We start from the raw sequence: 17,301 nt of genomic DNA, 5'->3' as shown, positions 1-17,301 counted from the left end.
TATTACAATAAAACTGCATGCAGTGCACGGAGAACTAAGTATTTATGCAATGGCAATAAATCATCGCCAAAACCTTTTTTTCCAAGAGTGCACGTGTGCGGCTAACGTGAAAGCGCTGACAGAAGCAAAAAAATAGGCTAGACATTTCTGGCAAGGAACTTTATTTAACACTCTTGCGTACGGTGTATGTTGTGATCCGCGAGAATTATACACACTAATAAAACAAGTGGTAGTGCCACTCCATGGTGAAGCACTGACATCGAAAACGAGGTTCAGCGCTGTGCTCTAGCTCCTCGCACGGCGTTCTAACACTACGAGGAAACGACATGGCGCAACGCACAACGCACTACCATTTCTGCTGTGCGCCGCATGAACGCCGCCCTGGTAGACACCTTTCGCGTAAAAGTGCACTGTCGCGTGAGGAAAACCAGCAAAGGCTTTACGGTGTCGCGTACCTTGATAGCTCATGAGATGAAGACAGACGGGGAAAAAAACTGGAAAAAACGTGCCGTTTCGCAATACTAGATTTAGCCTGACGTTTGCTGTCCTTTCCACCCAGACCAGCGTGCGCACCCCGATGTGGCAATCATGTAGCTGCTCAGTGTAGGAAAGGTTAATAATGTGCGTGCACACAATGCTGGTGGCAGCAGTGGAAGCCAGAACATGGCTCCACCAGAGCCAACTGAGCGGGGCAGCGCGAGGGTGAATCGTCTTTCCACGCAGCACGGATAAAGATGTGGAACACAAGATTGCCTGGTCTCGTGCCCTGCGTGAGGCTAACTTGGTCTGGACCCCACTTGCAGCTAAACGCCACTCCGAGTGTCTACAGGCGTACACCCTTCAAACACTCCACGCGCAGGCCACGCATGCTCGTTGATACCGTGACGGCACTGCGGCGGCAGTGCGAGACTCCATTCAGTGCCTTAATTGGTATCGCAGTAAAATCGCTGTTATGAAAGGTTCATGCAGTGAGAAAGAGTTTTAAGACTGGGCGCGAAAGCAGCTGAAAGTTTGAACGTGAATATTCTAATTTGGGCACGAAAAAAAAAATGAAAGTGGGAAGTGCACTGCCTTAGCAATCCTGCTCAGGCAACGACGCAGCAATTCTCGTGTATAAGTTTCAGGCCCACAAAAAACACTGCGAATGCTGTTAAGGTGGAAGCGATCTATGTGCACTGCAGTGGCCGTGAAGTAATCGTCAATGTGAGGCAAGAAATAAGTCGCAGATAAAATGACGCAATTGCAATGAAAGAATTGTATCGAAAGCGATAAAACAGTGGAACCGGAAGACGAAGTAAGACAGACCACATCAAGGACATCTTCTAGTGCAATTTATTATTATAAATATCATTATCATAATTCAGACAGTTTCTTCAACTTGTCATTTGAGGTTCGCAGAGAATGCACAGCCCGCGTGTATTCCAATGTGCTACCGAAGCTGATTAGTAAACGGGCCCGGCATGCATGGGCCCGCGGCTTCAAGCCCGAGCCCGGCTCATGCCTTTCAAAATTCGCTTTACCCGGTCCGGTCCATGGGCCCGTGCCGGGCCCGTGCAGTGCTCTAGCCTAGAATTCTCATTTCGTTTTCTTTTTTTTGATCGTTTGATGATTGAAGTCCCTTCAGAGACTCGTCGCTACCGCCATTCTGTCATTATACTCGTACTTCGCACTAGGCGCGGCAACGTTCTCTATCACAGTTTTCTGTCGTCGTGCGATTTTACCACTGTGGAGCACACGTGACATTTTCAGTCAGCGATGCCTCGTTTATTCAGCTCGAGGAAGAGTTTGCTAATCATCTTACACGATCACAAAATTTCTTTACTCTTGCCTTGCTGTCTCTTGACACACAACGCAGCGCCTCGAAAGCAACACTGTAATAACACTAGTTGTGGAATTGGCGTTACTTTATATCTGTTCAGGTGCTGCCCACGGATCTGGTGTTCGTGAATGCCCCGACGGCCGTAACTGTGGTCCCGGGACCAGCTGCACACCCCTTTCTCCGGGTGGTGATAGGTACGGCTGCTGTCCATACGACAGAGGCATGCCTTGCATCTACAAAGGCGATGCAGCCGACGCCACTGTAAAACACGGCTGCTGTCCTCGTGGACACCGTTGTCTACAAGGAACGTGCGTTCGCGATGAAGGCGGCGTCTCCTTGTCGTACGCACCGGCCGCCCTCTTGACTCCTCTGCGAAGGAATCTACGCAGCACGACGTGCAGTCCAAGTGAGTGACGGTTGCCGCCACTGCGAGTGGTGGAAATTGGAGATAAGTTTGACATTCAAGTTCATTAAACAGCCGAGTCACTTGAAAATAGAAGTGCATTTGTTATTGGTAATGCACAAGGAGCCCTAAGTTTGGGAACTGTCACTGGGACAGACCATGATGACAAATAAATGACAAAATGCAGTGGTTATGGCAATTTAGCAGACGATTTGAAAGCTAAAAGCAAGGGGCATAAGTGCCTTTAACAACGAGATAAAGTTGTATTCAGTAAGGAATGGTAAACAAAACTTTCCTGCTTATTAAACGAATTATCGCCAGATTGCAACGCGTATAAAAGGAATGTCGCCACATTGTGACGGAATTGCACTTGTCTACTTCAGAACTAATCGGTTCTTATATTTTAACGTCTGTTTTGCGCGGTCATCTGGACGCGCGTTCTTATTACATCTGCCATGTGGTTCGTCCATTGAGTTTTTCATTATAACACCTAGAGGGAAATCTGTCGCCACCGTCCATGGGAGTTTCTTAAGGGGCGCTGTGCCGTCATGGGAATGACGGTATATATGTATCTGCGAGGCTTATGTTGGCTGTTGTTGTAAGAGGCCTCATCGGATACGTACATATGGCTACACAAATAACGCGTACTTAAGGTAAAATCTTCGTAAAAGGTTTTCCGTCACCTATATTATACCTTCCAATCAAGTTTACTTACCTACAATGCATAACGAAGCGAAGAAAAGCAAAAACAGACGACAAACTTTTTTTAAAGCGAGTGCCAATCTTGTCGTCTTTCCTCCAGCTTTAGCGGCCCACTGTAATTTTTACGTTTCATATAATTGTACACGCAATAACAAGTTCTCATAATTAAACAAGACATGTTTTCCTGTAATAGGATAAAGCTAAAAGAGCTTTTTTACGGGCTATTTGGTAGAGAATGAATTATTGTGACAGACGGAACGGCGCTTGCCAGGTGCGTCTTCAAGGTGTCCTGCATGGAGGAACGAAGAAAGAGGAAGGAGCATGCCGCAACGCGATTAAAGCCGAAATCTGATGGGCCAGTGGTGGTCCAACACAAGATCGCACGTCAAAGTGCGCGGTTTGTTTTAGTGCTTCCGCTCTGCAGACAGAGCCACGGCAGGGCAGCTGAGCAAGCGTGCACCAAATAAAAACTACTGGGTACCAAACGTCTCAGCAAATCTCGATTCTTGCTCCGTGATCTGGGCGGAAGAGGTCACGTGTTCGGCCACCACTGTTGCTCCACGGAATTGCTCGCTTGCCAAGGCCGGCTGCGTGATGTAATGCTCCCTGCTATATTTTTCCTTCCATGCTGTCCTGGCTCTCCGAGAAGGCCAATCCGAAGTTACAATATACCGGCATTCACATGCAAACCACAGCGCAGCAGTGCCAGATTACCCTCTAGGTAATAATAATGAGGAACTCTATGGGGGGGCCTGTGGTGTGCACGCGTGTCTGCTGATGTTCCACTTCCTCTGTGTTCGTGGTTCATTTTTTCCGTTACAACCTAGCTTGCCACGGTTTGATTATGCTGCTCCGACTTTGGCAGTGCCCGCGGCTGCCAATAACATAAAATAAAGTTTCAAAATAGGTGCGTCAAACGTTTGGGGCCTCAAAGAAATAGCGTCGAAGCCACTGCGCATGCGCGAGACACAAACTGCATTTGGGTTTTGCGACGGGCACGCTATTTCACCGGTTTAGCGGCAGTCCCAAAAGCTGCCCCGAAAGCTTTGGGTCAATAAACATGGCGGCACCTATCGAAGCGACGACTCTAGCCTAGCTGGCACCAAACTAGGCTCGATTCGTGATAACGCGTGAAGTTCGCAAACTAGCAGAAGTAAATGTGGTTATTGCTTTCTCTCAACTAGCGTGTGTTATTAAGATTGATTCATTAGACGCTGCTGATTCCGAATTCAATTGTCGACTTCGTGGCTCGAAGGCCTAACACGGTTTAGCTTGAGCGGTGAAGGCACGTAAAGTTGGTTACTCAAAATTAAGCGTAACTAATTGCTTGCTGCTAATAGAATAATCCATATATTGTAATTATATGCGGAAACACGAACGTCAAAATTGCTCTTGTCATAAAATGGTATATTTTATTTAATTATTTATAATAGCTTTCTTTGACGCCGAGTGGTGCTGCAAGCGCAAGACGTTATCCGCAAACGCAAGGCCCTTTTCTAAACCTCTTTACTCTTGCGTGCCCCAACGTTAACATTCGCGAAGCTCTTTGGGTCCCCAAACTTTTGGGGCCCCTATTCTAGAACTATATAATGGCAACGAGGATGGGATTGCGTCAGTTTACAGAGCACGGTAATCCAACGAGCGTCGCGGTGGCGTCTCGCAATGCCAGCACAATGGACGCCGGCGAGAACTCTGTATTCTATGTGGAAAGGTTCGAGTACTTCCTAAAGGCCTCCGATGTGAGCGACAACCTGAAGGCTTCTATGTTTATCACGGCAACAGCGAAAGCGAAGGAGGGCTATCGGACGTTGAAAACGCTGATGGAACCAGAAAAGTCTGAAGCAAGACATATATGAGCAGCTGGTAGAAGTATGAGGGGGCATTAGGCTCCAAACTCATTCGTTATCGCAGAACTACGGAAGTTTAATTCCCGTTTCCAGCAAGAAGACGAACCTGTGAAAGTATTTGAGCTGACGCGCTTAGCGGCGTCTTGCAGCTTTGGCACTTTTCTTGACGACGCACTTCGGGACCGCTTCGTAGCCAGGCTGCGTGACAGAGTAAGTGGAGTTGCTGAAGGAGGGGACCTTAAAATTCACAAGTGCATGCGATATTGCCAAAGGCACAGAGCTGGCACGCAGAGAGAACCAAGAGTTTCAGCCCACCCGTGTTCAATGAGTCAACGCAGTTTGCCGTAAAACGAACGGTGGAATACGCGAAGAACCCGACAGACAAGCTTGTTCGCCCCAGCGAGAAGTGACACGCGCGACTCTTGTCTGAATGCTTCCCGTGTCGATCTGCCCACGAGCCCTCAGTCTGCACGTTCCGCAAGTGCCGTTGCCGTCGTTGCAAGCGCTACAGACGTCAAGTGAAAATGTGCAATTAATTTAATTGGGGGGTTTAACGTGCCAAAACCACTTTCTGATTATGAGGCACGCCGTAGTGGGGGACTCCGGAAATTTCGACCACCTGGGGTTCTTTAACGTGCACCTAAATCTAAGTACACGGATGTTTTCGCATTTCGCCCCCATCGACATGTGGCCGCCGCGGCCGGGATTGATTCGATCCCGCGATCTTGTGCTCAGCAGCCCAACACCATAACCACTGAGCAACCACGGCGGGTAAAAAATGTGCAAGGATAGGTCTAAGGGCACTATACGAATATAGCGTATGAAAACCGTGACAATGAACTGGTGTTACATAACGTTTACTTGTGCAGTGAACGCGCAAGATGTTATGAAACACGTCGGAGTGGCAGAGAGAGAGAGAGAGGGAGAAACAGAAAGTAAACGTTTACTGATGCAAGCAATCACAGGGGCGGACGCAGCCGCCCTGCGCCCGTTGTAGTTGCACCCAAGTCTAGCAACAAAGTGTGGCGACTTCAAAGTGATACTAAATCCGTGCCTGCGCACAGGTGGTTATCCTCTTCCCGTGGTCGATGATCTCTTTAGAACTTTGGCAGCATTGAAATACTTTACACGGCGGCCGCATTTCGATGGGGGCGAAATGCGAAAACACCCGTGTACTTAGACTTAGGTGCACGTTAAAGAACCCCAGGTGGTCAAAATTTCCGGAGTCCTCCACTACGGCGTGCCTCATAATCAGAAAGTGGTTTTGGCACGTAAAACCCCATAATTTAATTTTAAATACTTTACAGTACTTGATCTGTCTATACTGCGTCTCAGCAGCTCGAACTGCATCCTGAGGCAGTCAGCGGCACTCGAGAACACACATCTTGGGTTGTTCAAGTACACGCAACTGCCGTATTGTTTTTGGACTGCATGGCGCAGACCACAATAAAAGGACAAGATGATACAGAGCGCATTGCGCTCTGTATATTGTGGTCGTTCCTTCCGCGCTATACAACCAGAAGATCATGAACTATCATGATCCTGTTGCAATAACTTATCTTTTCGCTTAACTGTTTTCTCGATTGCATTTGTCTATGTTTTCCTGCTGATGTTAGTATTAATCTTTCTTTATCTGAGCTTTCTGTATATGTATATTTTCTTTCCGGAGTCAGTCCTTTCTGTGCCAATGTACCTTAGTGACCCCCTGCTGCAATGCGCGGTGGGGCTTCAGGTATTAGCATAAATAAAATTTAAAAAACAAGCCCAAATTTCCATATGGTAGTGGAACAACCCTATAGTTATGGATGATATATTGAAGAGTCTTGGCTGTGTTGTGTGCTATTTGGGCGATGTGTTGATTGTTGGAGCATCATTTGACGCGCGTTCGCAGAAAGTAGAGAGCGTGTTATAGCGATTTCGACAAAAAGGCCGTTCCAGTTAAGAAAGAAAAATGCACATTCTTTCAAACGCCCATGTCTTATCTGGGATGCGTTTTGAGCTCGAATGGTACGCACCCGTCCGATGAATGTTCAAGCGATAAAGCAGGCTCCTAAACCTAAGAATGCAGCGCAGTTGCGAGCGTATTTTGGTTCGATAAAGCGTCCTTTAGACTCTGCGGGGCTGCTACCGAAACCAGCCGCAGTCGGAGAACTTGCCGCATTCATCCCGTGCTAGGACAGCGTTGCGATACAGTCGCCGCAAGGCGACACCGCTTGGCTCTATCACGCAGCTACCGCGACAGACAGCCTCCTGATCGGTACAAACCGTGATAAAAACAAAAAAAGAAAGCAGAAAGGAGTGTTGTGTTGTCACAGACGTGTTCTTGCGTCTGTCATGTGGCGTCGCTGCGCCACATGACAGACAGCTGTGTGCGCGCGTGTCACGTATCTGCTGGCGTTACGCTTGCTGGCGTGCCTATGCGCGCAGCCCAAACTGCTGTGTTTATACGTTCATTCTTGCCGTCACGGTCTAGCTTGTCGAATAAACAGTGTATTCTGTTGCTCTGACTTTGATCATGCCCGCCGCGGTCACAACAGTCTCAAACGTACGCAGTTGCTTTGAGAGGCGCCGTAGTCAGTTGCCTAGGTAAGGAGGGAATTCAAACCTCTAAACTCCCTTCCCCCTCCCAGAAATTTATGAAGGCGGAAGCCTTGAATGTGTATACTCCACCTCACAAGCGGGTTGCAGTACTGCCGAAGGTGCGAGGCGTACACAGGTAATATTCTTGCGCAGCGGCATATAGTTCCGGGCCTACCTGGCTGATTATGACTACACTAGAGAGTTTTATTTTTGCTCGCTACATGATGCGGTACAGCGATACATGACGTGATAGGACCTATGCGCATGCGCGTCGTAGTTACCGCCGGTAATATCCACCCTAGCCGTGGCAACATGGCAGCGCCTATACAGCGACGGCCCCCCGCTTCGATCCGAATTCACGCTTGGTACTGGCTCTCCGCCCTGTCAGCAAGCAACAAGCGGCAAAACCCGTCATCGCTAAGTCTATTCTCAAGCTGAGCTCAAATCATTAGATATGTTTTGTCGTAATTATGGAGATCGGTTGTTTGTTTTCACGCTGCTAGGACTACAGACGCGGCACTGAGCCGTAATAGTGCTTTGATTTCTAGTCAGCGGATGGCGCCGTTGCATTAGCATTGGTCATATTGCATTAGCATAGGCCATGCATAGCATAGGCATTAGCATAGGCCATGAAATACCCCGAGTGGCCAAATGCAAATATCTTAGGGCATGGATAAACAAAGGGCAGATGTACACGGAATAGCACAAACAGTCTCTCATAGCAAAAGGGCGAATAGATGCCGGGATAATGAAACATTGGGCATTGTGGGGGTACAACAGGTATGCTGAGAGGTATTCGGAAAGGAATAATAGTGCCGGGGCTTACTTTCAAGAATGCGGTCCTGTGCTTAAGGGCAGAAGTTTAGTCGAGACTAGAAGTAAATCAGAAAGCTGTTGGAAGATTAGCACTAGGTGCCCACGGGAAAACCACAAACGAGGCAGTACAGGAGGATATGGGCTGGGCATCGTTCAAAGCACGGGAAGCTCAGAGTAAACTCCTATACGAAAAACGCCTGATGAAACTTGACGATAACAGGGAGGGAGGGGAGGGGGGGGCAGCTAAGGTATTTAAGTACCTATACAGAAAGAGCATTGACTCGCAATGGCGGATAAGAACTAGGAAGCTAACTAGTAAGTATGCCAGACAGGAGGACGGAGAAAGAGAGCATTAAACAACAGGTTAAAAACGCGGAAGGTAAAAATTGGGTAAATTCAATGGAAAAGAAGCATAGAGTTGAAATATATCGATACTGGAAACAGCAGATCAGGAAGGAAACGTTTTATGATAACTCAAGAGGCAGTGCCCTATTCTTTGAAGCTAGGTCTCAGGATGTCTTAGAACGCGCAGCTATAAAAAGAAATTTAACGAAGAAGACACACGTACTTTGTGTGGTAAATCTGTAGAAACAATAGAACACCTCATACTAAAATGTGATGGTATCCATCCCGATGTCGATGCGGGCACAGTCACGCTTCCTGAGGCCATAGGGTTTAGAGATAACAATAGTCGTGTAAATAAATATGCGGTGGAAATTACCAAAAAGCGATTGGAAGATTGGTGGCTCAAAAGCAGAGAGATGACATAAGGTTAAAAGTGTAGGAAGAAGTATTTAAAGAAAATGGCGAATTTCAATAACTTACAACACAGTTAAACAAAAATAAAAAGCTGAGCATGGTGGCAACTGTCATCACCCCGTTTCAAAGGGGACGCTCCTACCGTCCATCCTTCCATCCACCCATGGTGATGCACTGACGATGCGGAACGCTATCAGAGCCTAATTGTTCTCTGCATCATTAATTTACTACCCCACTCTAGCTTGGTACGTGATGACGGTATACAGCGGGCGAACGCGAAGCTTAGCTATAGACGCCAAGCAGACGCTGTGGCGTGGTGAACATTTGTGCGGGCAGTCGCCCGTGCTACTCGCTAAAGAGGCTGCAAAGTGATTGCAGGGAAAGCGTACAGGTAAAGCGAAGCCCTGCTGTTGCGTGCATGTGAACGCAGCTTATGATTACGCCCTGAAGACATTTCTTTTGCGTCAATCCACCAACTATAAAACATGTAACAGCGTGGCAAGTAGACGCTGCGCGGATGACCCGGCGCGGACGAGCACATCTCGAAGGGCATTCGGCATTCGTATTGGCTAAGAATTCGTGTAGCTTCCGCAGTGCTGCAACCATCTTGTGAGATGGAGTATTGATGGCGGTCGCATTGGTGAAACTGCACCGTGACGAAATATAGCCGACTAAGAATTCGTGTAGCTTCCACATGTTGCAACCAGCTTGTGGGATGGAGTATACGACGTCGGTGACATTGGCGAAACTGCGCCTTGACGAAATATAGCCGACGTCGCAAAGAGTAAAAAAAAACGCGTCTTCAATATGATCGGTTTACGTCATATTTCTCAGGGTAAACAGGGTCTGTCAGGGTCTCTCTGTAAACAAGGTACATTAGTGGCTTTGAAAAGAATATTTGCTACATTCCGGTGTGGGTGAGAGACGAGCACGCTTCTCTGAAGCCACAGCGGCTCCACGGTTCCGGCGCACTAAAGGTGTGCCTAGTGCGTGCCTGATTGCACACGTCACGTCGCAGCCATCTCGCTGACTATAGTGCGTGCGTCATTGGGCGGCGCGCGCGTGACGGTGCGGAGGAAGTGGCGCCACGTCATGAGCGTATGAAATTGTTATTATTGAGAGCATTAATTTGCCCCTTCATCTTCTTCATCTGTATGTATTCATCATCATGGCCAGCGTCATAGTCTTCAGCGCGCGACCTGCGAAATAAACCGTTGAGGCTTAGGAAGCTTTAGCTCGGGCCCAACTCCGACGCGGCCTATTCAAATACATGTAAAACGCAAAAACGGACGGACGGACGGAAAAAACTTTAATGGAAAAAGGACCTGCGAGGTTGCCAGCCGGGGCTCAGGCCACCCGGGCATTGTGTGCGGTGAGGCATAGCCTTTCCACCGCTGCCCGGGCCCGCTGGATAGCCCATAATTGGTCGTGTAGTTCTGAGCTAGTCAGAGCGCTTAGCCATCGCTCCTCGAGAAGGTCCGGTTCTATCTTGTCCTCTACGTATACTGAACTGATCTGTGTGCACTTCCACAAGATGTGTGCCATGTCTGCGTGTTCATGTTTGCAGAGCTTGCAGCTTGCGTCTGGATATTGTGTTGAATTTATTCTGTTTAAGTGTACTGGGTTTTGGAACGTTCTGGTTTGCAATCTTCTCCAATCTGTTTCTTGAGACCTGTCGAGTTGTTTGTGGGGTTGTGGGTATGCTTCTCTTTGTTTCGTGTAGTGTGTCAGTATGTCGTGGTACGTGACCAGTCTGTCCCTGTCGTCTTTTATCGCTTCTTGGTCGTCGTCACCTCCTCCGTCTTCTCCATCGCCTCCGCCGCAATCCTTCTCCCTTCCCCGGGGGTTGCGGGGTGTTGGGCCGTCACTGTCCGTGCCGCGGTGGGTTAGGTTTCGCGCGACTCGGTGGGCCTTCTCGTTGAGGTTGGGAGGGGCATTCATGGTAACTTCTCCCATATGTGCCGGGATCCATTTGAGGTATTTGGGTGTAATTGTGCCGTTCTTAAAGTCTTCTGCTCTGTGGTTCAGGATTTTGGCCGCCTCGGTGGAGACCCAGCCCTTTGTGAAATTCCTAATAGCCGTCTTGGAGTCGCTGATTATTGTTCTGTATTGCCGACCGCTGATTATAGCCAATGCGATTGCCGTTTCTTCCGCTGCCTCCGACGATCTAGTCCTTACGGAGCCCGCAGTCACGGTCTTTCCTTTCGTGCATACGACCGCCATTGCGAAGAGGGAGTTACCTTTGTCAGCGCCGACACCACCATTGTCGTCCCTGTGTCGGGGGTACCGCGCGGCGTCTACGAAGAGCACCCCCTCCCGCGCGCCGTGGTTTTTGAGAATCGTTTTCGTGCGGCATTTTCTTCTCTCGACATTGTGCACGGGGTGCATGTTCTTCGGAATATTTTCCGTGTTGATTGCGGCTCGGACGTCTGGGTGAATCTGCATCTTGGGGCCGTTCATTCCGTGGTAGTTTATGCCGATCTTTTCCATGATTTCTCCGCCCGCCTTGGTTCCGGAGAGTCTTTCGAGTTGCGCTATTCTCTGTGCTTCTGCGATCTCCTCCAGCGTGTTATGCACTCCGAGTTGTAGTAACCTTTCGTTTCTTGTGTATCGGGGGAGACCCAGTGCTGTTCTGTACGCTTTTCTAATGAGCGCGTCGATCCTGTCTTTCTCGGCCTTGTTCCAGTGGACGAATGCCGCCACGTACGCGACGTGGCTGAACGAGCCGCACAACGTTTCTTTCTTTAATGCCCCTCCTGTTGTTGGAGACTCTCTGTATTAGCCGAATGGCCGCCGTGACTTTCTTTTCCAGGCGTGCTATAATGTCCGTGTTTGTTCCCCTGGCTTCGATCCAGAGACCCAGAACTCTAATCTTTTGGACCATGGGTATCTCCGTGCCTTTCCTCGTGGTTAATCTGATTCCCCTTTTGTGTAGTTCCGCTACGTCCCTGGACGGTTTGCCGAACCTCCTGGGGCGGTAGAGCAGCAGTTCCGATTTTTCCGCCGAGCATTCAAGTCCGGTGCCCTCTAGGTGATTTTCGATTGCCTCCACCGCCCCTTGAAGTCTGTTCTCCATATCGCCCTCGCTTGCGTCTTTCGTGGTCCAAATCGTAATGTCGTCTGCATAAACGGCGTTATTAATGCCTTATATTCGGTCCAGTTTTTCCGATAGTCCAATCATGACGAGGTTGAAGAGCATCGGTGACACGACGGACCCTTGCGGCGTGCCAGCGCTGCCCATGTCCACCTGGATACTCTCCTCCTCGTCCAGTCTGATTCTGGCTGTTCTTCCCGTAAGGAAATTTCGGATAAAATTATACGTTCGTTCGCCCAGGCCGAGTTGCACGATTCTGTCGAGTATGGCCGTGTGCTTGACCCTGTCGAAGGCCTTCTTTACATCAAGTCCAAGTATTGCCCTCAAGCCCCGCCCCGTGGTATCTATGACTTGCTCCTTTAGTTGTATCATGGCGTCTTGTGTAGAGAGCCCTCGTCTGAAGCCAATCGTGTTGCTGTGGTACAGGTCGTTTGACTCCAGGTAGCCGTTAACTCTACTCAGGCAAGCGTGCTCCATCACTTTACCAACGCAGGAAGTGAGAGAGATCGGCCGCATGTTCTGTATTTCTAAGGGTTTACCTGGCTTCGGTATGAGGATCACGTCGGACCTCTTCCATTCGTCGGGTATCTCGCCATTCCGCCAGCACTCGTTGATGTAGTCTGTCAAGCGGCTCGTTGCCTGGTCGTCCAGGTTCCGGAGCATCTTGTTGGTCACTTTGTCGGGGCCCGGAGCCGACTTGGTCTTGATGGTCTGTAGGACGGCCTTGATTTCTTGCTGGGAGAAATCTCTGTCGAGGTCTTCGTTGGCAGAGCCCGAGTAGTTCCGGTGTTCAACGGCTGGAGGTCTCTCAAGGTAGAGCTTGACGATTTCATCACCCATTTCACGGATGTTTCCTTTGTACTTGTGTCTGAGCTTGGTCATTTCCGCTTTCGCCGCTGTCTTCGTTCCCGACGGGTCGAGCAGGTGCTTGAGGATCTTCCACGTCTTGCCCGTGTTGATGTTACCGTCCATGGCGTCGCATACCTCGCCCCAATCCTGATTGCATAACTGGGCGCAGTGTGCTTCGATGGTCTTGTTTAGTTCCGCGATTTTGCGCCTGAGATTTCTATTGTGTTGTTGCCCTTGCAGCCGTTTCTGGATGGATTTTTTCGCTTGTACGAGGTGCGCGAGCCTGCTGTCCATCCGCGGAGAGTGACCACCACCATTGTCGTCGTCTTCATGTTCGCGTCGAGCCTCCCAGTCGTCCCACTCCATCTCGGTCGTGGCCTTTTCTACGTCTCGTAGCAGCTCTCCGTTCCATTCCTTTATGTTTCTTATGGGTCCCTGTTCTTTTTCGTCTCTGATTTTGCGGAATTTGTCCCAGCCTACTAGCCGGAACTTATGTTTTATTCCCTTCGTGACGCGGGCCTCTCCTAGGGCTATGCTGAGTATCCTGTGATCGCTCCCCAGGTCCTCGAAGGTGTTCTCCCAGGTGATTCTCCCGGCTCTCCTGCATAGCGTTAGGTCTGGTGTGGTGTCCCTATGGGGGCCCGCACCAACTCTGGTGTGTGAGGCCGGCTCGTTGAGAAGGGTTAGGCCGGCCTTTTCTATGAGGTCGGCCAGATTTTTTCCCTTCTTGGACGAGTGTCCATATCCCCACTGCGTGTGTGGAGCGTTGAAGTCCCCTCCGATGACGAGCCTGTTGTCGCCGGCGATGGTCAACGTTTCGTTTATTAAATCTTCGAAATTGTGTGTTAGGCCCTTTTTGGACGGGCTGCTGTAGACGTTCAGGACGAAAGTGCTGCTCTCCTTCTTGCTGCGTGGCACCACTTCTATGAGGATGTGGCTAATGTCCGTAATTTTTCTCATAATTCTCGGGATCGCGACCAGTCCTTTTTTGACTAATGTGGTCACGACTATGTCCCTCCCCGTCCCTTTTGTGCGTTGTTTGTGGGTGGCGTACCCGGCGATTTTGGCGTGGTCGAATGTTTTCTGGAGAATGATTACGTCGGGCTTTTGTCTTTTTGCGGTCAATTTAATGTGTTGTGTCATTGTTGCTTTTTTGTTTGAGAAGCTGCGGCAGTTCCACTGCCAGATGACGAGTCTTCCCTTTTTGGTGCCCGCCATCTTTACGAGAGCTTCTTCTCCAGCTCTGCGAGCCGCCTGTCGTACTTTAGGGCCTGCGCCTTCCTCTCTGCCTCGCTGTCACTAATGCGCGCCACCAGCATCTCGAACATTTTCTCCATTTTGTCAGAGAGTTTGTTGAGCATGTCCTCAAGGACGTCAGTTTTTTTTGTGCTAGGTCGGGGCCTCTTGACCTCCTGTACCGAAGCGAACTGTTCGTTGGTCTTGGTCTCCGGGATTTTACGCTTGGCGCCCAGTGGGTGTGCTACATCTGCTACCATATCCACTTCCTCCTCCATTGCTTCGGTGGATGGGGTGGAGACGGAAGCGAAGGCGGCTGACGGGGGCGACGATTGTGTCTGCATTTTGGTAAGTATTTCATTAAGTGTTTTCTGTAGTTAGTCAATTTTTTTGGCTGATTCGCTGTTTTGTTTTTTTTGCCTTTTCTAGCTCCTGTTTGAGTAGCTGGTTTTCCATTCGATATTCCTTCACGCGTTCCTCTATGTGATCGTACCTGCCCCTATCGTTACTGGTATAACCCCTGGACCGATTTTGATGAAATTTGTCGCATTTGAAAGAGAAAGTTAAATTCTAGTGACTATTGGAAGCGGAATTTCGATTTAGGGCTTGAATTTTCTTAAAACGATTTTCAAATATTTGACCGTTTGAAAAATATAGAAGCACGAAGTTTATCAATTCATAGCTCTGCATCAAGAACCGATATCGCAGTTCTGTAAACGGCATCCATTAGATCATTCAAAGCGGACAAATTCAATATGTCATTTTACATCTTACGTGAATTTGTTGCGTTGGTTGCAACGGTTTTGCAAAAGTTGTATTTCTCTAGTATTAAATTTTTTTATATTCATGTGTAACATATCAATTTTGTCCGCTTTAGATGTACTATTAGATGCAATTCACAGAATTGTATTATCATTTTTAGTGGTTAAGTTACGGAGTTGTAAACGTGATAGTTTTGTTTTTTGAAAATTTTCGATTGTTGCCAATTTTTAACAAAAAATTGACAATCTAACTCAAAAATTCGAAACCAACAGTCACTAGATTTTAAGTTTGTCTTTTAAATGCAACAAACCTCGTCAAATTTGGTGCAGTGGTTGCCGAGAAAAACGAATTCTCCTTTTACATGTATTTAGATAGGAGCACTTGAGCTAAAGCTTCCTCTTAACAGCTGCCTCACATTATTATTTATTATTTCAGTAATACTGATAGCCTTCGTTTGAAGGCCCTTGGCAGGAGTGGGCGTTACATGAAGCACGGAAAAGTACAAGGCAATAATAACAAAACCGATTGTAAGACGCCAATAGACACCATAATTAAAGACAAAGTCACGCTCCAGGGACCACCAACGAAGGATGCTGCGCACTTTATGCAGGGCCAAGCCTTGTACGCGAGTGATACGCCCAATGTTCACATTGAAGGTGGTAACATCGCTATCAAACAAATCAGCGCCTTGATGATAATCCGCGGCCTACGGACGGTATAATGCTTTCATATTCTCACACATAAGCAGTCTTAAGTGTCTGCCAAATATTAAGTTTAGTAATTGCTGTCGCTCCTGGTGGTGTTGCTCAAAAAAGTGGGCGCGCGCGCTCTGCGCATTGCCGCCACAGTCCGAGCGGTGGCGGTTGTCGGCGGCTCGCGAGGACGGTGGCGCAAGTTTGCCACTGCGAAAGGAGCGCATGCCGCTGCGCCTTAGTAAGGAGGTAGCCTCAGTGCCACACGTTTACTTCCCATTGCGGCTCGTGATGTCTTGCAAGAAGGCTAGTCCCCATACTCTCACATAATGCATTACCAATATAACTTCATGTATTGCCAAATGTGCAGCAGGCTTCGACGTTCTTGTGTTACAAGAGTGTAACACCTGCTGAACTTTTTCAATTGTGAGGACACTCCATGCGTGGAGGGGATTTTGAAAATGTACGTGTTTATTGCAGTTTCTTGATTTATCTTCAACTGTTAAGGACGAGCCTGCATGCTGGGCGTAAGCGCCGAGATCAGTTAAGCCCCCTTTGAATATCGCTTTCTATGAAATAGAAAAAAAAATGATAACACCAAGCCTGAATTCCCCGCTGCTAAATAAGGTGTCCTTACCCTGCAAGCTTGTTTTCGTGTGCAGGTGCAGCGACTCTGCCTCATTGGTTTTCTTTCTAGTTGTTTGACATGTGCCTCTGGACGTTTGTTTGAAGAGGCGAAAGTCGATGGAAGGAAGAGACTTGATGAACATGCCTAAACTATGAAAAATCGCAAGCAGTGTGTAGTGATTCCGTAGCTGCACTCAGTTCCACGCCGTCTGAAGAAAATGGCAGTAGGTGCAGCGTTGACGTTGTTTTTACTTAAAAAAACGAAATCGGCAATATTTCTGCGGCCATTCAAAGTATTAAAAATGAAATTCTGGGGTTTTACGTGCCGGGGGTAAACCACAATATGATTATGAGGCACGCCGTAGCGGAGAACTCCAGATTAACTTACGCAACCTGGAATTCCCTAACTTGCACCGAATGCATGGTAAGCAGGCGGATTATGCATTTTGCCCCATAGAAATGCGGCCGGGATTTGCTCCCGCGCCCTCTAAGGTGCTTAGCAGCGTAGTGCCAAACCCACTGAACATTGGCTGTTGAGTAAAACATATTTCCAGCTTTACACTGTGTGGTGCTGGTGTTGTAGCAGGTTCCTGTTTGTTGCGCCAAAGCCTACATTGGCCAGACTGCGGATTGCATAATTGTTCACCTGAAAGAACTTAAAAGATCTCATTAAAATGCACACATATCTGCCATTTATTTATCTAGCCAATATCGTCGCTCGTGCGCGCAGGGGCGTCTGCGTCAGCAGGCGTTTGGTATATTGCGACACCACGCGCTCGAGCACACGAGGGTTGGAGCCTCCCACGTCTATCCGTGCGCGGCTTCCCCATGTCTGGGGAAAAGAGGATCCTGGGGGTCGAGCCATTGCTGAATGCGTGGACCTTTATGGCCTCTCGGCGGCGGCAACACACGCCTTCGGCCGCGGCTTCACGTAGACTGCACCGCCGGACTGATTCATCCTGTGGAAATCAGTAGTTGCCTTTTCCTGTCCTCTCCCATCTTCGCTTTCTCTCTGTCTGAATCTTTCATGTCCTCTCTTTATTTCCTTTACTTCCAATTTTCTAAGAGTTAACCTTGTCCGGTTAGCCAACCTTGGGTACACCGTATTTGGTTAT

The 17,301-nt window shown here is 48.6% G+C and overlaps 1 protein-coding gene across 1 annotated transcript in view; it reads left to right on the top strand.

Moving 5' to 3' along the window:
* The window catches only part of LOC142573050 (progranulin-like), an 87,053-nt gene that overhangs the window by 14,303 nt on the left and 55,449 nt on the right, over positions 1-17,301 (top strand). The window contains exon 3 of the mRNA XM_075682553.1: positions 1,920-2,225. Within this exon, the coding sequence (XP_075538668.1) occupies positions 1,920-2,225 (306 nt within the window). The remainder of the gene's footprint in view (positions 1-1,919; positions 2,226-17,301) is intronic.

Source organism: Dermacentor variabilis, chromosome 2, assembly GCF_050947875.1.
Source record: "Dermacentor variabilis isolate Ectoservices chromosome 2, ASM5094787v1, whole genome shotgun sequence".
NCBI classification, from domain to species: domain Eukaryota; kingdom Metazoa; phylum Arthropoda; class Arachnida; order Ixodida; family Ixodidae; genus Dermacentor; species Dermacentor variabilis.
Note: the sequence above shows the minus strand (reverse complement) of the source record. Positions and strands in the feature narration are given on the sequence as shown.